This window comes from Panthera onca, chromosome D4, assembly GCF_046562875.1.
Source record: "Panthera onca isolate mPanOnc1 chromosome D4, mPanOnc1 haplotype 2, whole genome shotgun sequence".
Classification (NCBI taxonomy): domain Eukaryota; kingdom Metazoa; phylum Chordata; class Mammalia; order Carnivora; family Felidae; genus Panthera; species Panthera onca.
In genome coordinates, this window is record NC_138351.1 from 83,953,366 (window position 1) to 83,974,063 (window position 20,698).

The 20,698-nt window shown below is 57.2% G+C and overlaps 1 protein-coding gene across 3 annotated transcripts in view; it reads left to right on the forward strand.

Moving 5' to 3' along the window:
- NEK6 (NIMA related kinase 6) overlaps positions 1-20,698 on the forward strand; it is an 85,848-nt gene that overhangs the window by 19,880 nt on the left and 45,270 nt on the right. Inside the window, exons 1-2 of one of the 3 annotated variants that reach the window (XM_060608713.3) lie at positions 10,983-11,072; positions 20,381-20,498. In XM_060608713.3, the coding sequence (XP_060464696.1) occupies positions 20,409-20,498 (90 nt within the window). In that variant the 5' untranslated portion in view covers positions 10,983-11,072; positions 20,381-20,408. Of the gene's footprint in view, positions 1-10,982; positions 11,073-12,924; positions 13,048-20,380; positions 20,499-20,698 lie in introns of those variants that run through there. The other 2 variants (XM_060608712.3, XM_060608711.3) reach the window with 2 other exon arrangements.

The window sequence follows — 20,698 nt, forward strand, 5'->3', positions numbered from 1 at the left end:
AGGGCCAGATGTTTCGAAAAGCTCCTTCTGGAGTGCCTGGCATCTGGCCTTTCCCTCTGAGGCCGGGTGCGGGTTTACGAGGTGTCTTTGAAGAGAGCTGGAGTCATCCGGCCCGTGATGTCTGTACATTGAGTAATTTCACGCTTTGGTTTTTTTCTTTTCAAAAGAAGGGTCTGGGCTTCTTTCTCCTTCCCCTGCTTTTTCCTTTGTATTTTCTTTTCCTTAGGACCCTCCCTCACTGACTGGCCTGGAATGCCTCCTCCCTGGGGCTGGGAGATCACCCAGTCTGGAATGACCCACAGGTTAACTGGGGTATATCGGGCAAATTTCTGAGAGGGAGAAAACCTTTTTTGTCCACAGAGGAGAGTAGGGGAGGCCAGCCTCACTTCTCCTCGGCCAGGATTGAATAAAAATAATCACTCGGGAGGGCACGCTGGCTTGAGTTTGCTGGTTCCCCAATGCCAGATCCACGCCAGGCCCGGGGCTGTGTGAGATTCTCACCCATCTATAGGAAATGAGAAAACTTAAAGACAGGCCTGGCATCAACTACTTTCTTATGTCAGGTGTCCTCTTTCACGCAGGACGGTGATAATAGGTGGGAATTTTATCGTAGGTGCCAGAAAAAAAGTTGGCAACCTTCTAAGGTCCATCTTCAGAATTTAGGGGAAACGCTACAGGCCTGTGAAATCCCCAGACCTGGGAACTACTGATTTATTTCCTCTGCAGCCTGAGAAACAGAAGTTGAGCCTAGAGTCTTCCAGGAAGTCTTCAGTGCTTGGGGAGGCTGGGGAGCTGGCAGCCTGTGAACAGCGGCCATGCTTGGGGTTGAGGCGGGAGTGGGTGAGTTACCCAGAGCCCCCATAACAAATCACCCCAAACTGGGGGCTTATCACAACAGCAGTTTAGTCTCTCACAGTCCTGGGGCCAGAAGCCTAAAATCAAGGTGTTGGCAGGGGTTGGTTCCTTCCGGAGGTTCCGAGGGAGAGTGTGTTTCACGTCTCTCTCCTGGCTGCTGGTGGTTGCCAGCGATGCTTGGCGCCCCTTGGCTCATAGACTCATCACTCCAGTCCCTTCCTCTGTCATAACATGCCCTTCTCCCTGTGTGTCCCTCTTCTTATAAAGACACCGGTCGTTGGGTTTGGGCCACCCTAATCCTGTGTGACCTCATCTTCCACTGATGACATCCACAAAGACCCTATTCCCAGATGAGGCCACATTCCCGCATTCCAGGTAGACACGAGTTTTGTGAGGACACTGTTCAGCCTGGGACGGGGACTTGAGGGGGTGAGGAGGAAGGCCTGTTCTGGATAGGGCATTGCCAAGTGTCTGCCGCTGTTTGAGTTAAAACAGGGTCCCCAAGATGGACTGCTAAGGCCGCCTGTGATTGCAGGACCCAGGTGGCCCCAGCGTCCCTGCTGACGTGCTTGCTGGAGGGGACAGATGCACTCAAGGACCCAAGTCCAGGGAGGGAGTACCGTCACCACAGCCAGGTCGTGTGACACCCTCCCTACTGAACAGTCTCATGGGAGGGGACCTAGCCACCCTGCACTCTGACTCCAGAGTCTGTGCTCTGCGTCCTAGACTTCTTTCTGTCCTTTAATGCGGGCGCCACACATGAGTGGATTGCTTCACTTCACAACTTTTTGAAAGACAGGCCATCAGTATCTAGTCTTTCGGTGGCACCTGCTAGGACACCTTGGCACCAAGAGCCCCCCCCCCCCCCCCAGTGCTCTGCATAAGCCTGGCTGTGCTTTTGGCGTGGAGGGGGCCCCTCCCGGCAATGACAGGGCCCCGCCATTCCCAGCAGTACCGCCAGTGAAGCCTCTGCCTGCTTTGTGGATAAAAGGCTGCCTGTGTGGCAGGGAGGAGGGATCCAGTCTCTTCTCTTCCTCCAGGGACCCTTATCTAGTTTGGCACAGGCTCTGTGGTCAGACGTTTCTGGGTTAGCATCCCAGCCCTGACACCTCCTAGCCAGTGATCTCGCTCAAGCAAGTCCCAGGGCCTCTCTGAGCTCTGCATCGCCCCCACTGTGAAATCGAAGTAATGATTCTAGCCCCGAACGATTAGGAGATGGCTGTGTGACTTAGTGGCTTGTAGCCCCCTTTTGTGAATCTTCCCAGTGCCTCGCACGGAGCCTGGTGCACAGTAGGCGCTCAATAAAAACAAGCCAGATAAGAGAGAGTATCGTGGGGCCTGAAGTACACTTCACAGCACTCTTGAGACCTGGTCCCAACAGAGTCCCTTGAGAGGAAGGTTCTGTAGGCATTTCCTTGCTCCTGGGCATGGACACAGTTACCTGAGCTAACCATGGTAGGCGTGAGGAGGTCAAGTGTGTGCAGGTAGCATTGGCGGAGGGAAGGTGCCGCTAAACCACATGTGGGGCTTTGATTCCTCACGTGATGCATTGAATAAAATTATACCTGGGCTTAGTGCCGTGGGAGGCAGAGGGGTGTGCAGAAGAGCACTGGCAGGGGGTCTGGCTTTGCAGCCCTTATGAGCCCTGTGTGCAGATGCTCACGGGCCCTCATCAGTCCTGCTTTAGAGTTTCTGCTGTAGACCTGAGGCCACTGCTGTCATTTGGGCCTCTGTCCCACAGCTGATGCCGGACTTGCCTAGCCGTCAGGCCTTTGCCGCTGCTGTTCTCCCTGCCTGGAGTGCCCTCCCCCTGCTCCCGTGCTCAGAGCTGCTTCCCATTCTGAGATGGGACACACAGACTGCACATACCTTTCCCTGGGTCACCACACCCTGGGCATACACAACAGTGATGTCGCTGGGCTGTAGGTGTTGGTGTGAGACTCCTATCTGTAAACAAGGAGCCCCGTTGAGGACAGAGGCTGGTCATAGTACGTGTTTGAAAATTGAGTGAACAAATGATTGAACGTCCTTGGACACTTCTCTGCTCGGTTCCTTGGTTTCCAGTCTTGAAGATATAGGATGGGGACTGCTGGCTTCCTTGGGGCCCTTCTGAGGTCTCTGATGAGACATGAACTCTCGAATGGATTCAGAGTTTCTCCTGCTCCCAGGAATAAACAGAAGTGTGGCAATAGCACACGTTTGGCTAGCAGTTGCCACGGACGTGCAACAGTTTGAACGTGGTATGGGGGACTTTCTGGGTACTCAGCGCAATATCCTCAGTTAATGGATTCCGGTGTCTTTGAAAAGGCAGGACTGAGGCAGCCTCGCTGGTTGTTTTAAATGCAGTCACGGCGGCTCTTCCTGCCCTGTTCCCTCTGCAGGACTTATTCCCAGGCCTGTGGAGGGATGGAGGTGTGGAGAACTCTCTCTCTCCTCTTCCACGTGTGCCAGGCCTCCTGGTGATGTATACAGCAGGTTCCGCTGGGTCTGTCCCCAGCTCCCTCCGCTCCAGGCTGGCACCGGATTTCAAACCTCCACCTCCACAGTCTCCCAGCTGTGCAAACATCTTCCTCTCCGAGCCTCAGTCTCCTTACCTGCAAAATGGAGATAGTAATTCCCGCCCTGTGGGAATGAGCAAGTGGACGAAATATGTGGCATGGTGTGTGGCATGGGGTAGGATCACATGATACGGTGGCTGTTCTTAGCCGGAGTATTCCTTACGTTAGAGATCAGGGTGAAACAGATCAGCAGTCTGCTTGCTTAAGCCAAAAAATGTCTGTCGTCTGAAGAATTTTGTTTTGGAAGACAGGTTTTGGGTCAGAACCTGATTCCCTCAGGAATTTCATGGTTGAGCATCCAGGCGTTATTTTATAAGATCGGTGACCACCCAAGCCTTTGAGCCTTCCACGTGGACGTTCCCAGGTCAGGCTTTTCGGGAATCTCTTACACAGCTGGGCTGCCTGTCACGTCGGTAGCATCATTTCCACAGAGCGGGCTCTGTCTGGCTATGAATAGATGTTTTTTCCCTCTTTCTTGGATGCCTGAATGGCAAGTCTCCCTCCCGCGGTCCCAGAGGCCGACCTGTGTGTAAAACTCCAAAATGGACATCAGAGCGGGGCCGTCCATCCCTGCTCCGACTCCCGGCACCCAGGGAGGCTCAAAGAGATGAGTCGATGGCTGCAGTGACCTGGGAGCCTCCCGAAGCCCCAGGCTGTGGTTATAAAGGCTGCTGAGCAAACAGACACAATCAGAGGTCACAGAAAAGACAGCAGCTCAGAACGGCAGCCGAGATTGAGGAGGATGGCCCAGTGTCTTCAGAAACAGGCCTGCTGGCATCCAAGCCCCAGATGCAAAGCCCCTAAAAGCAGGATGCCCGCTGGAGATCAGCATGCTGCAGGCGAGAGGGCCTTGTCATTGGGAGCGTGGGTTCTGGAACCGCATCACCTTGCTCCAGATCCCAGCCCTTCACCAGCACAGCGTGCCTGACCTTTTTATGCCTCAGTTTTCCCCTTCTGTAAACGGAGATAATAATGTACCTATGAGGGGTGATTCACGTCACTTAAGTGGCGTTAGAACAAGGCTTGGCACGTGGTGAATGAATAAGGGTAAACTGAGGCCCAGAAAGGGCAAGGGACTCGTCTGCGGTCATCCAGCAAGTCATTGGGGCAGCCAGGCTGAAACTCATGATTTCTAGTCCCGTGGACATTTCCCTCCTCCCCCTTCACCCTCAGTCAGACTTTTTCAACTCTGCCTCTTGCAAAGGAAATCGCGTGACCCTTCAGCCCGCAAAACTTCAGACTGCACAGAATTTCGGAAACCTCTTCGGGCTGGCTGGGGGCCTTGCTGCAATTCTGTTCGGCTGCTAGTTCTTTTTTCTCCCTTTTTTTTTTTTTTTTTTTTTTCTTTTGAAGCTCCAGAGGATTTCTCCTTTCCTGTTTCCTCAAATAGGAAAATTACCCTTTTGGTAAAGGAGTTTAAAGACTTCAGTCCCTACTGTGTATCCCTGAACCAGCCCACCCACCCCGCTTCCCGGGCCTCAGTTTCCCCATCTGTGGAATGAGAAGTTTCCGTCCCTTGACAGGTGGACGGCCCCCACCTGCCAGCCTGTGATGGCCCTGGGGGCGGGCGGGCCAGGAGGTACCACCCAAATGCAGGTCCGTGCTGACCGTCGTGTGAGTGTGACGGGCGCAAAAGCTGGTGGCACATCCTTCTAGGAAGTGAGCTGAAGCCCACCAGACATGCCACCCACTTCCGCCCACCTCCTGTTGCAAAGGTTCTTTGAGTCATCGGCGTTGCCTGTGTTTTTTCTCACTCCCCTGTTTCGGCAAAATGCTCTGCCGTCCCTCTGGGCTGAGTCCAGGGTAGCCAGGAGCGTCACATCCATAGGCCTCCAGGGCGTCAGAACCGAGGGGCTTGGCGGCCTCCTGATCTCTGCTGGGGACCCCAGCCCTGAGCCCTGGATGCTGCCAGCCTGGGGTCACCCCTCTGAACTTAACTGTCCTCACCTATGAAATGGGTAGGCGAGCCCTGCCCAGCAGGGTGAGTTAGCAAACCCAGGGTGGCTGGGTCGGAGTCCTGTGCCGTCTCACTCCCCTCTTTCTTCCCACCCACAAGGCCCTGGCTTACCTGGGACCCAGCTGGAGCATAGGAGGTGTTGACACGCCCGAGTCCTCTCTGGCTGTGGACAGGAGGGGACGCTTGGCCAAGCCAGGAAGCCTGGAGACAGATGCTGGCCCGTCAGGGCCAACAGCATCCTGAGTGCAGCCCTGTCAACCTTCTGATGGAGACCCTGGGGCCCAGAGGGGAGGGCCTGGAGCAGGGAGGCCGCGGAGCCGAGACTAGTGGCCAAGATGCTGGACCGGTGTCGCCTCGCTCCTAGTTCTCCTGTCTTCTGTGTGTGGGTTCACTCTGAGGTCAGCCGGCCACCATCGGGGGGCCAGCCCAGCTGAGCCTGGGAATTCGGAGATGGGTGCCACGATGGACCCGCAGCAGGAGGTGGGGACTCAAGGCTGAGCCCCACCTTGCTACCCCCACACAGGGGGCCTCAGGCAAATCATGCCCACCCCTGAGCCCCTGTCTCAGAAATGCCGCTCTGCCCACCTCTCCAGGTTGTCATGCGGCTTCATAAGATGGTGTGGGTATAAATCCCTGTGCAGACGTTCAAGAACTGTCCGGATGTGAAGAATTAAATATTTATCCCCCCACCCGGGGCATTTACGTATCCCCCACCCCCACCCCAGTGTCTGGTACAGAGTAGGTGCTCAGGTAGGTGTTGAATGAATAAGTGACAAAAGTTACTGTTTATTAAGCACCTGATACGTATTAAGCTCGACACAGGGGGGTTTCCCATAAGGTGCTCTAAGCCTTGCAGCGGCCCTGGGAACTTAGGTATGTCCCCATTTTACCAATAGGAAAGCTGAGGTTCAGAAAGGGAAATAACTTCTCTCCGGCCACACGGCAAGTGGTTGAGGAAATTAGGATCCACACCTGACTCTGAAGTTCCCATACCCCACAGTGGCCCACTGGGTCACTCCCTCCCCGAGTCCACTGCCAAGTGTTGAACAAACAGCTCCCTGGCCGGGGGGGTGGAGGGAGGCACTTGTCCAGAGCCCCGGCGCGTAGTGTTTGCCAAATTCCACGGTGTAAATCTTCCTCCCGTGTTTGATTTCAAGCAACCAAAGTGATAGCAACTGTCTCCTGAAATCCCTGAGAATGTAGCCAGCGGCCCTCACGAGCCAGCAGTGGCTCCAGCGCCCCTCTGCACCCTCCCCTGTGCAGGCCCAAGGCCACAGAGTTAGCAGTGTCCCCGGCCTGGGACCCCAGACTGGAGCCAAGCAGATGGCTTGGGGGTGCGTGTGGGGGGTGATAGCTGTGCCTGGGACACATCCCCAGCCCTGTCCCGCCAGAGCCCCCGCGGCTCCTGGGGGTCTTGGTGTCGCCCAGAGACTTGGGCGGGATGGATGAGCCCCGGAGACACAGCTGCTGTACAGCGACTGCAATATTAAGGCCTGCCGGCCCCACTGTGTGCGATATTCCTGCCAGGCCCGGAGCAGAGCCCTGTAAACGCCAGGATATAATGGACAATAAAAGTCGCCGGAAAATAGTGAGTCTCCTAGGACCGCCGGCGTCCCTGCCACACGCCGCCTGCCGGAACCACGAGCCCTGTGATCATGAGGCACGATCGTCATGTAAATATATAGGGTCTCTCGCCAGCCGCGGGCCAAGATTTATTTTATTGAGACGGTTGGGGGAGGGGGGCGGCTCAGGTTCATCGTCCTGGTAACTTTGTGAAACGCTTTGCCATCACTTCCCAGCTTCCGAGAGAATGCAGCAGGAGCTAGCGTGGCCTCGCCCGTGTTTCCGGAAAGGGGGGATCCCCCAGAGACCACGGGTGCCTCCAGCCACATCCGCAGGCCCAAGGGCCCGGTTGGCCATGAGACTGGGGTCCCCTGGAGAATGAAGACTGGCCTTATTGTGAACAGTTGGTTTGCAGAGTGAGCCGCCAGAAGGGTTTGCTGTTGAACAAGCACTGTTCTTTTCACGATGATGACGGTAATCATAATAGCAACAGCCACGTTTATTGAGCTCTTGTGTGTTCCAGGCTCCTGATAGTCCTAGGCTGGTATTTTGCCTGCATGTCCTCATTTAACAACCCTAAGAAGTGGGTCCTCCCCAGCCCCCTGTTTACAGAGGAGGGAACGACAACGAGTTGACTTCGGGACTGGCCTGGAGCTCATGTGGCTGGACAGAGGCAGCACAGGATTTGAACTTGGGGCTCTCTGACTCTAGAGCCTGTGCCGGGCTGCCTCCTGACTCCCTGGCCCTCTGGTCCCAGGTGGACCAAGAGCCACCACCTCCCTGAAGCCCCCTTGATTGGCTCAAGTTAGAAGCATTGGCCCCTTTTGTGATTTTGCAACGTTAGGTAAGCACTTTGCTCTCGTCCCCTCTCCACCACATTTGCCTTTTTCCCTGAGGGCAGGAACCCAGTCTGTACACTGCAGGGGATGTCCAGGTGAGTGAGGATTCAGGCCTGCATTTTTCATCCAGGGTCGGCCTCTCTCCAGCTGGGATGCCTCCGGCAAGCCACGTGACCTCTGAGCCTCAGTTCTCCCGACTGTCAGATGGATGCAGTGTGTCTGCCTTGCAGGGTTATTTTATGAGCACACGAGTGGCTCGAGTGTGTGCAGCTCTCACGCCAGAAGGACCAGGCCCAGCACACCGCACTTAGGGGTACTCTGTGTGTGATCCTCCCACATACGTACTCACCTCCGTGGTTGTGTGTCTGGGAGCCCGGGGCAGGGGGTGGGGGGGGTGTGTGTGAGCCATGCCCCCATATGCTGTGGCTTGTCGTGAGTGAGGAAGGGCAGTGTTCAGGGGGCTTCTGAAAGTCTTCTCGAACCAGACAGGGTGTCCCCTCAGCAATTCCAGACCCAGAAGATCTGGTTTTCCTCCCAGCACTACACACATGATTAGATACAGGATCCCTGAGCTCAGCCGGGGACGCCAGCAAGGCCTCCGTCAACTCCTACAAAGCGTCAGCACAGAAAGAGCGCCTCGACTGTGGGGCCGACCCACTACGTTGTAGGTGGGGAACTGAGGCCCAGACACAGGCCGAGATTTCCCCAAGGCCACGCGGTCCTGGGAGAGTCCCAGGCCCTAGCCTCCCCCCACCCCGACACCCCCTCCCTGGCCAGCCGCCATGCCACATGCCACCGCTTCGAGCAGAAATCACCCGTATGGGTTACAAATGGCCTTGCGTTTCCCAGGCCCTGCTTGGGTCAGCGAGGATCCTGACACAGGAAGGCATAGGGACCTCACCTGTCCCAGAAGGTATGGCCCCAGAAGCTGTGATTGTCTGTTGGCCAGTAACTCCGTGCCGGGTGGCAGGACTGGATGGAGAAGTGGAGCTCAGCCTTGTGGAGATGGTGCCGGAGGCACGTGGTAGCTCAGGAGGCCCTGCAGCTGACAGAGGGGCTGGTGCACCTGTTGGCGCCCCCCCCCCCCCGCCGGCACCGCTCTGCCCCCCTCTTCCGTGTCCCAGGTGGACAGACGTGGGGAGCGACCAGCAGTGAACATGAGTGTTTGAGGGCACAGGGGCTGAGCAGAGCTGAGTTAGACTTCTGGAGGTTTCTCACCACCTCAGGCCCAGGAGGAAGAGGAAGGCTCCCTGGGGTTGGCTCACACGGTGTGAATCTGTTTTCCCTGGGCGCTGTGCTGTGTCCCGAGGGACAGGAGCACACTCTCCCCCCAGAGGCAGCTCTCTGCCCTGGAGAGAATTCCTCTCCAGCAGACAGGATCCCAGAAGCAGAAGAAAAACATTAGACAGTGCCCAACTTGGGGACCTGGTCCAGCCAGTCTGGAGCTTCCTCTGTGAGTCAAGGCCGATGACACCCCCATAGCGAGGTTATGGAGGACGGTCCTTGAGTGCTGCACACACCAGGGCCTGGGCACAGAGTCTACCCCACAGGCCTGTGGAAGGCTGGCCTGGACCCAGCAGCAGCCACCCAGGGGCCCAGCACCTGGCATATGCCCGACAGTTTGGCCCGGCCGGCGGGGAAGGTATGCTGGCAGGTGGCCGAGCCATGGTGCCAGGATCTGGCTCCGTGTGCCCTCTGGGGCCTCAGCTGCCATATGCCTGTGTCAGTCCCAGCGGTCGAGCTGCAGATGGGGCATTGGTGGGGGGAGGGGGGGTAGTTTGCCCAGGGTAGAGGTGGCTCTTGTTCTGGAGGAGGAGGCAGGTGCTGGCCACAGGGGTGCTTTTTGGAGACTGAGGTCCGGGACCGGCCTGGAGCCTTCCCAAGTTCACGTCTGCTCAGGTCCACCAGCCTCCGTGCCCTTGATCCCACTGTGTCCCTTCCCCTCTGCTCCTAAACCTGCCCATCCATCTAGGCCACCTCGTACTCCACCTGTTGTAGAAAGCTGTCCGTGACCTTGCCTGGCCCAAAGTGAGAATGCATCAGTCTTTTTCCTGGGGGTACCTTTCCTGTTCTTTTCTGGCCTTTGGATCTGCTTCTGTGTTTCGGGGGTTCTCTCCTGTGGACACTATAAAGGCAGCGGGGTTTTGTCTGAGTCACCTCAGGGTGACTGGCCATCAGCCTGGACCCTGCACACAGAGAGCAGCTGGGAAGACGTATGGAAGAAGGGAAGGCAGGGACACGCTGAGTCCTCAGCTCCAGGATCCACAGCCTTGGCGGGAGAGTATGGGTCCTGAATAAGGATGTAATAATAATCAATAGTAACTCCATTGATTGGGTGTCTATTACGTGCCGGGCCCATGGCTAAGTACTTTTGATTCATGTAACATCACGGCCCCCTCCAGCAGCCCAGGGTGGTAACGCTGGGGTACCCGCAGCTGGGACATGGCAGACCCAGGACTCCGAAGCAGGGCCGCTTCTTACCAAAGCTCTCCTCTCTGAGGCAACAAATATCTTTGTCCCAGCTTACAAAGGAAGAGACTAGAAAGGGTTAGGCTTTTCAAGGGACAGCAAGAACTTTTATACTTCTTAGCGTTTGCTGGGCCCCAGCAGGGACGGGTGGGGATGGAGTGCAAGGGACAAGGGAAGGGACACCTTGTCCTTCCCAAAGCCCAGGCTGGTTTAATCCTGCCGTCTGCTGGCAGTGTGCCTGGTTCTGGGTTGGGGGAAAGGGGTTCATAAAGAGCCTGGAGAGCACATCCCTTTGCCTGAGCATCGTAGGGTATGGAAGGGGTTAGGGAGGCTGGGTCCTGGCCACATGCTGCCACTGCTGTGCTCACGGCCCTAGCCAGCCTCTTGTCCTCCAGCCTCAGTTTCCCGGAAGGTAAAAGGGGAGCAGGACTGGGTGATCCCAGAGTGCATTCTGATTGCATTCCCAGCCTGCTGGTTTGGGGCACACTTGTGTTTTCCTAGACTGTCTGGTGGCCGCTGCCATCAGATTCCAGTCCCTGGTGACCATAGGGCTCCCCGGTGGCTGTGACAAGTTCCATTCACCACGGAGGTGGCAGTGGAGTTATTTTTGGAGCAGCGGGTGGTGGGGGAGTTTCCTTTTGGCAGGGACTGGGGATGGGAGTCTCGGGCAGGGGAAGTCCCACACCGAGACAGGGCCGGCCCCTCTTCCCTCACCCGCCCTGGCACAGAGAGGCCTCCCAGATGCCCAGAGGCCCCTGCACTGCACATACCCAACCTCGACCCTGAGCTGAGCAGCACTTCTCCCGAGCTTCTCAGGAGCCACTTTGCAAGGTACTGGCCTCTGCCCTGTCTCCAGCTACGGGGAAGCCCTCACTCTTTCCTGCTGTCACCTTTGCCGCAAGGGTGTGCACAGCAAGTGGCAAGGAGGCAGGCAGGAGAGACTTCTGGGGCCTGGACTCCTGGGGTACCTGACCTGGCTGTACCTCTGTCACTGCTGCTCACTTGATCATCCGCCTGGTGGGGGCTGCCAGCGGGGTCAGCACCATCTCCAGCCTGGCATGACCTTTGCCACCACCCAGCTTGGGGGTGAGGGCAGTTGTCAATACCAGGTTTCACACTGTGTGTTCACGGGCTCTGCCAGAAGCCCTGAGGTTATGAGGGAGGCAGAAAAAATTCTTTTATTTCTCCCGGGTGAAGTTCGGCTGCCTGGGCTCGTGTCTGATGTCTGAGCAGTGAGTTCTCCGCAGAAGATTCTCCCACCAGGGATAGCTCTCCCTTCAAACCTTAAGACGGGGGCAGGAAACCAAATAAGGCGAGGCAAGGGGGTCAAGAACGTCCCACGTGTGGAAATCCCTGGGTGGGATTATGGTGGCTCCCAGGGCACGCTTTTCCCAAACACTGAAGCTGGGGGCCGCTCCGCTGGGTTTCCTCCTTTGGTTATTGGTTGTCAGGGCAGTAGTTATGGTCTAAGACAGGAGATGGGGGTAGAGGAATTTCTCCCTGAAATTATCCATTGCCAGTGGCCCCTGCGATGAGCTGGCCCCAGGACCTCAGGCTTCTCCTTTCTGGCCTCTGGCGTTTACGGACTAGATGAGAGCCATTTACCTGGCCCTCCCTTTGTGGCCTGCTGGGGCTGCAGAGATGAGTGGCTTGGTCTCTGCCTTCAAGGAAATCTTCATCTGGGAAGGGAAAAGCATGTGAACAGGCAGCGACAACACCAGGACAAAGGCTGTGGAGCCAAGGAGTAGCTGACTGAGGGAGTCCAGGAAAACTACCTGGAGGAGGTAGCCCAGGTTGGGTTCTGAAGCAGGAGCCAGGTTTGCCTGGAGGCAGTTCATGCCAGGGAGGGGGAGCAGAGTCCGCGAAGGCCTTGAGGAGAGACTGAGGTCATTTATCTAAAGGGCAGGGGTCCTTGGGATGGTGGGATTGCCCAAGGGGTGAGTGAGTGAGATCCCAGCTTCCTCCAGCTCCGAGGTGGTCTCCAAGGATTGCCCCAAGCGAATGAGATTAAAGCCCAGACTTTGGAGGGAGTTAGGTTTCGGTTCAAACACAGGACTTGCCATCCTGCTGGAGGCCGGGGCTTGGTGGGTCACTTCTCTGTGCCTTGGTTTCTCCTTCCGTGAAACGGGGTCATTGCAGACCTCACAGCGGGGATGTGCTGAGGTGCCGCGTTGGCCCAGAGGAAGTGCCAAGTGTCTTCCTCTTCCCAGCGGGTGGGATGAGGCATGGCCTTCACCAGGTCCTGGAGCCAAAGGCCTTCCTGGACGGAAACCAGTTGCCTCACTGCTCCTTTAACTGAAGGACGCGATGTGTCCCGCTCCTATATATATATTTTTTCTCCCCAGAATCGAGTTTTATTAAACAAGCAGGAGGAAATGAAAGGTGATTAGGAACCTTCTCAATTTTAAAAAGGCTCTGGGAAGCCCTGCAGTGTGAGGGAAGGTCTGTTTTGAGTGGCTCGGTGATTTCTGTCTGATCTGAGGGGGGCCCTGCGCACCAAGGCGCACTTTTCTTGCTTGGGTTTCAGGAGCGTGGGAGGAACCGCCGGCTTCCCCGCCCTGGCTGGTCAGAAGTTTATTCAGCCTGCTCCCTCCGCCAGGCCCTGGGCGAGACACTGACGGTTTAGAGATGACCACACAGATGGGTTTCCTGTTTGAAAGGCCAGCAGAGGAGGAAGAGAGAATGACCAAGAAATCAGTTAGACGCCAGCAGATGGGGAAGGGGGGCCTTGGTAGCGCCCCACTGCCCCTGCGTGCCCGCTCTTCAGGGTTCAACTGTTGCTTCTCTATGGACGGAGACATCTGAGGTGAGACTTTACCAAGACCTCCCAGGAAGTGTCAAGTCTGAGTAGGACCCAGGATCTGGTCCTGATGTACGGGTGGGACTTTGCCACACGGGTATGTGGTCAGGAAGGGGAGGCCCTTCTGTTCAGGGGCCTGGGGTGGGGTGGAGGAGTTGGGAAATACAGGAGGGCAGGCCCATGCCGGCCGGGCAGGACTTGGAATGCCGTGTCCAGGCACGTGGGCCTTGGCCTGGGGAGCTGTGGGTGGGAAGCAGCAGATTGGGATTTGTGTGTTCAGGGGAGGGAACCTTCCCATTGTGGGCTGGCGGTTGGGTTACGAGGCAGGAGATCAGCTGCCGACCTCTAGGTTCTGCAGGCCCACGCTGTACAGAGGTCCTGCCATCCTGGAAGGACGGGGCTGGTCGCGGTCCCGTGTCTTAGAGAAGACAGTCTTCTACTGGTCCTGGAGCTGAGGAATCGGAGCGGCATGTGTGGCTTTGGGGGTGGGGAGTGAGGGGACATAGGACCAGTCAGGAAACCAGACACCATCTGTGGCTCATCCCCTATGGCTCCCAGGCCCCCATGACTCTGGCCTGAGATCTGGCTGCTTCCTGTCAAATGATGAATGGGTAACGTCTGCTTATCCCAAGACCAGAAGAGAAGTGAGGCCAGGGTGGGGGAAGGACGCAGCAGCCAGAACCAAACCTCTGGGCCAGAATTCACTCACTCACTCACTCATTCATTCATTCATTCATTCACTCTCCCAAGGCAGTATGGACTAGGGGAGTCACACAGACTTGGCTTCAAGGGTCAGTTCTGCCTGTTGTGTGCTATGTGACCTTGGGCTCATCACTTAACCAGTCTGAACTTGTGTGTCCTCTTCTGCACAATGCGGATTATAGCAGCCGCCACCTAAGGTTGCCGTAAGGGAGCAGGGTACGCACAGCACTGGGCACGGGCCGGGTGCAAACACAGCACATGCTCCATTAGTGGTGGCTGTTGTTATGTTCTCCCCACCAGCCGGTCTGCGTGGGTAGGACATTCCTTACGGCCCCAGGCCTCGTCCTGGGACATGAAGTCAGTGGAGTTTCTTTGGTTGTTCACGGCCTTGCTGGTCTGAGAAGCACGTTTAAATGGCAGCATTCTCTGATGTGTAGATTCTGGCAAGGGCTGTTTCTCCTCAGAGCCTCAGTTTCCTCATCTGCAAAATGGGGGTGATGGCACCTCTTGGGCTTCTTGGGAGCTGTTCAGGTGACTCAGCTCAGGGGAGGAGCTCGAAGTGGGTGTCGTGGTGCTGAAGCTGGTCTAGCCTTGACCCCACCAGCGGCCAGGCTCCGCGAGCTGCCGCGTTTCCGGGCTGGGCCTCGGATCTCCGTAAGTGAAGGGGTGTGTTAGGCAGTGCTGGCCTGTGGCGTCTCTCCTCTCTGGGTTGGCCGACGGCTTCGGGCGGTGGGCATCCATCCTGGGCTTCCGCCACCGGGAGCCTGCTGGACAGACGGAAAGTCCCTGGTGCCCACGCTGGTGTTGGGTCACTTGTTCAGGGAGGAAAGGGGAGGGTGGAAAGTCACAGCGATAGTTTCCTGCATTGGGAAAACAACCCGTAAAGCTGTTCACTCCGCTGGAAGGTCCGAGAGGGGCCTTCCTCAGGGAAACTGGCGTGGGGGCTGGCTTCCGGTGGAGGCTGAGCCTCAGAGGCTGAGGGCCTGGCAGAGCCTGGCAGCCGGGGAGCCGCGTTGGCCTTCACCACTCCCACCCCCGAATGAGGGGCAGTGACGCCCCTGCCTCAGTTGACAGACCCAGAATGTGGCCGGGCTCAAAGTCTCGTGGTCATCAGGAGGACCCGACCTGCGTGCACACGTTTTGAGAAGGGCAGGCAGGACACGCTGTTTCTGCCTCAGGGTCTGGGAACAAAGTGGGGTATAAACACATACTTGCGCCCACACAGTGTAGGAATGCACCACCATGAGACCCCCAACACACAGATCCTCACGCGCACAGACCCCCCCTGAACCCGCCCCAAGCCGGGGCCTCGCCCTGAGCCTTCCTGAGCCTACCTGGAGTCTTGAGTCATCTTTCACGGGGAGGGCAAGGGCCCCACTGAGCTGCCTGCCAGCCTCCGCGAGGTGTGGCATTTGTCAGTAGGGTAAGGAGGGACACGACTCTTCTAGGTGAAGTTTCCAGAAGTTGGGAGGCAAGGTCCAGGTGACAGTCCTGGTCAGAGAGGCCACTGGAGAAACCTCACTACCCAGCCCAGAAGCCGATCCCTTCCAGGGAGCGCCCAGATGAAACCCAGGCCCCATATTAGTAAGAGCCTTGTCCAAAGGCCAGGGCTTGGAGGAGAGTTTCGGGGGGCTTTGCGAAGGTAGCCACGCTTCACATGAGTGATAAAAGCATTTGTTCCAGAGTGGTCCTAAGGAGGACGTGCAGTGAGGCAGAAAGAGCAAGATCTGGGGGCCAAGAGCCCCAGCTCTGTCACTTACCAGCTACGTGATCCTGGGCAAGTCCCTACCCCTCTCTGAGCACCAGTTCCCGTGTCTGTCACATGGAGGCGATCACTCAGCCCTCTGTCGCCCAGTGAGGGTTAGTGATAACCATACTGGGAGCGACTGGCATCTCAGAGGGCCTTCACCTGTGTCGGGCTCTGCTGTAAGCATTTACATCTGGTAACATGTTTAATTCTCTCAGTGACCCTAAGAGGAACATCTTACTTGTTAGCCCCATTTTCCAGATGAGGAAACTGAGACACTGCGTGGTTAAAGGAAGCCAGGCCAGGATTTGAACCTAGGCAGTTGGACTCCCCAGCAGGCCTTGCTTAAACCCTTAGATGCATCCTGATTCGGTCCCCGGGCACCTGGTAGACGCACACACATTGAGAACCCAGGCTGGGAGCCACACTGTGCATCCTCCCTGCCTTGGAAATGCAGGGCCCTTGCTTGCTGTAGAAGAAAGGCCCTTGCTTCCTGTAGAAGAAAGGCCCTCTTTTAGGTGGCCCTCAGTGTGGTCTGTGCCTGGGTCTCACATTCCACGGATTTTTGGCCCCTGACTTGGGCTTTGGCTGCCTGGGCCTCATTGTTCTGCAACTTGGCGGGAGCCACCAGGCACAGGCAGCCAGCTTGCTCCCTGTGCTACCCAGAGATGCCCATGAGATGCCCATGAGTGCTGAGGGACTTTCCCTGCTCTCTGTGTCTGTGTGCCTCGGCCTTTCTGCATCAACACTCCCTAAGAAGCAGTTTTTGGCAGGAATTTCCAGGGTGAAGGGGTTGGGTTTCCAGTGAGGTATAGACGGACAGAATGCAAAATCTCTGAAATCCAGCACCCCTGGAGAGCGAGAGGCAGTGGCTATCTTGGACCCAGGAAGGCTTTGGAGTCAGTGAGAGTAAATCTCCCCATGCAGCTTACTGGCCACATGACCTCCAGCCTCCCTTCTCTGAGCCTGTGTCCTCATCTATAAAATGGGTCTCCCAACAGCCCCAGGATGCAAGGGAAAGATCTGGCCCCCCGGAAAAAACTGAAGGTTCTTTTCAGAGAACCTTCCATGCCTTTCTCCCAACCATCCCCTCTTCCTTCTCTACCTCCCTCCCTCCCTTCCCACTCCTTCTCTCCTCCCCCTTCCTCCTCCTCCTCTCCTCCCCACCTCTCCCCTCCCCCCCTTCCCTCTTCCCTCCTTCCCCTGTGTAGTGTCCCTCTCTGACACTTGGGACTCTGTGGCTTGCAGAGTCCCCCTTGGCTGCTTCTTTCCTAGAACAAAGGCCCCTCTTCCTCACTGGGGAGGACATGGAGCCGCCCTTCCATTAGGTTCTGGACAGAACCGCTCTGAGGCACAGTAATTTACCAAAGCTCCAGGGGGTTGGCAGAAAAGGTACCAGGCACGGCAGAGCTGAGTCACCACGGTGCCATCCCTAAGGGCATGGACCCTGGGGGCTCCTGTGTGTGGGGCCTCTGTGGGGGAAATGGCCCCTCGTGCCCCTCACCCCTGCCCACCCAGCACAGGTCCTGTTTTTGAGGGGACTGTTTGTTCAGTGGGGAGACGACGTAGGAAGTTTTCAACTTTGTATGTAACAAAGAAAGATGATGAATTGCCACTGAGAGCCTGTGAGGAGTGCAGCGTGGTGGTTTTAGGCAACGATGCCACCGTGGGTTTGAGTCCTGGCTCCACTGCTGTGGATCTGGGAAAAATCTCTTAACCTTCTTGTGCCTCGGTTTCTTCTTCTGAAAAATGGGACAATAATAGACCCTATCTCATGGCGTTGTTAAAACGAGGTGGGCTAAGAGGTGAAGTGTATAGAGCAAGGCCTAGCATAATAAGGGTACATAATCGTTGACTTATCATTATTAATTACTCTTATTTCTGATGAGGCCAGGGACCCCTGGACAGTGCCCCCGGAGCCCCGTGTGAGGTCTGGGGTCTCCCGAGAAGCCCTGAGAGCGTGCGGTCTGCTGCCTCTGGGTGCAGATGTTGGGAGGGCGCTGTTAATACCACACGAGGTGGGGCGGGGGCGGGTAGGAATGACCCAGGAAAACACCTGCTAAGCTTCTGCCCAGTGTGGCTCCCAGGCTCCTGGCTGGTGAGTGACAGTGTTGAGATACAAACCCAGGCCCACGGGCCCCCACAGGCTGGGTGGGGTGTGATGAGGGAAGGGGCATCCAGAGTCAGCAGGTGGGCGGATGAGCAAGTACATGCGTGCACCTGGCCTCTAGGCCACTCTGGCACCTTCTAAGATAAAGACAGAACCTTCTTGCTGAAGACAGTTCTTCTGCAACCTTTCCCTGGAGGTCTCCCTAAGGGCAGAGGACGGTGAACATGTCACCCTGAGGGGTCTGGGGGTGCAGCCCCGAGCAGCCGCAGAGCCTGCAGGAGTCTCCGGTTTTATCTTAAAATGCATGCGCATTTTACATTCTGTTCCCTCCAAATCCGGTTTATTGTTGCACACGTTTACCCCCCTGAGTAACAGCGCTGCCTCGGGAAGCTGCTCGTGTTTGTCTGTTTATCCTGGGGCTCTTCCTCCTGGTCCTCACCCTGTCACCCTGGGGGCGTGCGCTCCGGTGTGGGAGCTCAGGCACAGATGGCCGGGAGATGCCGAGGGGGCTGTGGTCCCATCTCCGGAAGCCTCCGTGGCCCACATGGAGCGGGGCTCAGTGAGCGGGGCACAGGCACTGGGAGACCCGGGGACCCAGGTGGGAGGTGAGTCCTGCGCTGGGACAGAGGGAGGGGTTTGATGGGGGGAGAGGCCTCAGATGTATAGACACCCCCACGGTGCCCTCCCCCTGCTGCCTATTCGAGATAAGAGAAAAAAGAGAGCAAGACATCTATCACATAAAATGCCATGTTTGTGGGTCAAAACTGGCTCCGTCTTGGCAGCTTCACAGACAGGAGACAGCACGGGCTGTGCTTTGGCGGGACGCAGCCCCCACCCTGCATGCCCTCTCCGCCGCCGGAGGCTCCCCCTGCTAGCCTGAGTTGGGTGCCTTGATTTCTGCCGTCTACTTGGTGTGCCGGAGAGCTGCTTTCCCCCCGAAACAGCTGAGGAAACGTGTGAGGGAGGAGCTGGTCCCATCTGGAGGGCAGAGGAAGCGTGGGCACTGGACCCCATCATGCCAGTGTGCAGGCTCTAGAGTGGCCGGGGGTCCCTTCGGGGGCAGAGCTGGGGAGGCAAGCATCGTGGGTCATTTGGGGCTTGGTGGACATGCTTTGAGAGATCAGAAGGCATCACAGACATCCCTGAGCCTGGGAGGGCTGGATGCCACCCACTGTGGCTGGAAAAACCTACGGCGGGGAGGAAGGAAGAGATTCCCTTCCCGCAGCCCAGACACCCCTGTTAATGGGGGCATGTGTTTACTTAGGAGATATGTACCGCAGCTTGCTGAGCCACTAGACCAGGGGAAGGCTCTCTGTTTGGGATTTGGCTGGTATAGATGACCAGGTTCAAGATTGAGAGAGGCAGAGTGTGTCGGGGGAGAAAGTGATGTCTTAGGTTGGTTCCCCAGTAGCAGACCCGGAGAGGGCCGAGTGGGGAAGACCATAAGGGAGCGGGGGAGGCCCTACCCAGGGCTCTGGAGTGTGGGTTACACCTCAGAGTATCCTGACCCAAGGCAAGGGCACTGACTTTCATCTGGACCCCTTGGTCATTGACTGAGGTCATTGATTCCTAGGGACTCTGGCTCTCCAGAGGATATAGACGAAGCTGCTCCAATAGCCTGGGCCAGTCCTCAGGGGCTCTATTTGGGATGTGTCGAGTCCGTGGGACAGCCAGGGCGGGGTCTGGTAGAAGTAGAGGCAGCCAGATTCGGGGGCCTTCACCTTATGCCTGCAGTGTGACGGGTGCCTCCTGGGCGTCAGTCAGCCCCTTTCATGCTCCGCAGGCCTGGCCCTGGACACAACAAGGTGCTGCAGAAATGCCTGTGGGTGGAGGAAAGGCTTTCCTCCCAAGGAGGGCTTTTTCCCTTGCATCCAGGAGGCTCATGGTAGCCGGAGGCTGGCTCTCCCCTCCGGCTGTACAGCTGCCTCTGTGTGCCTCAGCCTTGGTCCCTGCCCCCGAGGCAGGCCTCTGCTAGGGAGGCCAGCAGAGGCTGCCTGTGACCCCGGGGGTGGAAGGGACATTGGGAGTGATTCTTAGATGGCATTTAGCGCAGGCCTGGGCATCTAGTGGGTGCTTAATCAGGAGCAGCTGCTGTGGCTAGTGTCCTTGACTCTCCTGGGGGCCTCTGACGTGGCAGCCCAACCCCTGGGGGTAGAAGGGGCGGTTCCCCTGTACAGAGGGCTCTTCGCCTGCCCCGAGGTATATGCGGCACTGTGAGGGGCCCCCATGGCCTTGGCCTTCCCAGTGCTTTGTGCATCAGGGCCCAGCGAGGATGGAGAGGTTGGGTCCTTCTTGCAGCCGCTGCCTGCAGTCTGACTCACGGTCTCTCTCCTGACCACCCAGGCTGCCAACCTGGGTTTTTGTGGGGGTGGTAATGGGGGACAGGGCTTTGTAACTTTCTGCCAGGAGGCACGGGGTGGACAGTAATGTGGAAAGAACAAGGCTTTGGAGCCTAGCACTTGTGGGGTTGAATCTGGCACATCCTTGGCTGGCAGGGGGGCTACCTTTAGACTTTTCCCTGCACAGAGCGTGTTTCCACCTCCTCTATCCAGTGGGGAGAGATAACCCCAGCGACCTAGTCAGACAGGATAATGGAGGGAAAGCGTGTCACGTCGGGTATCGAGTCTTAGCCCAGGCACTGCTGGGCTGGATGGCCGCCCAGCACCCAGGCTGGTCTATCTGGAAAATGTAAAATCTGACAGTCCCGCCTCATCCCAGTGCCATCCGGCAGAGAAAGCAAACAGGCGTGTGTCTAAGAAAGCCCTCGTTTTCTTTTGCAGCCTGTGCCTTGTGAGGCTGGCATGCAGGATGGCCGGACAGCCCAGCCACATGCCCCACGGAGGGAGCCCGAACAACCTCTGCCACACGCCGGGGCCCGCACACCCTCCTGACCCACAGGTGAGGCCTCTTCCTTTGTCTGCAGAGCATTGGGGATTCACCGAGGAACACAGATCCCTGAGGCTGCTTCATCCCGGGCACTGGAGGACGCCCCTCAGCAGCCACTAGACAGAGTCCCTTCTCGAATGCATCCAAGGGTGGGAGTGGAGCTCACTGCCCACCAGCTCAGACCTTATTTCAGTCAGCAGCACTCAGAGAAG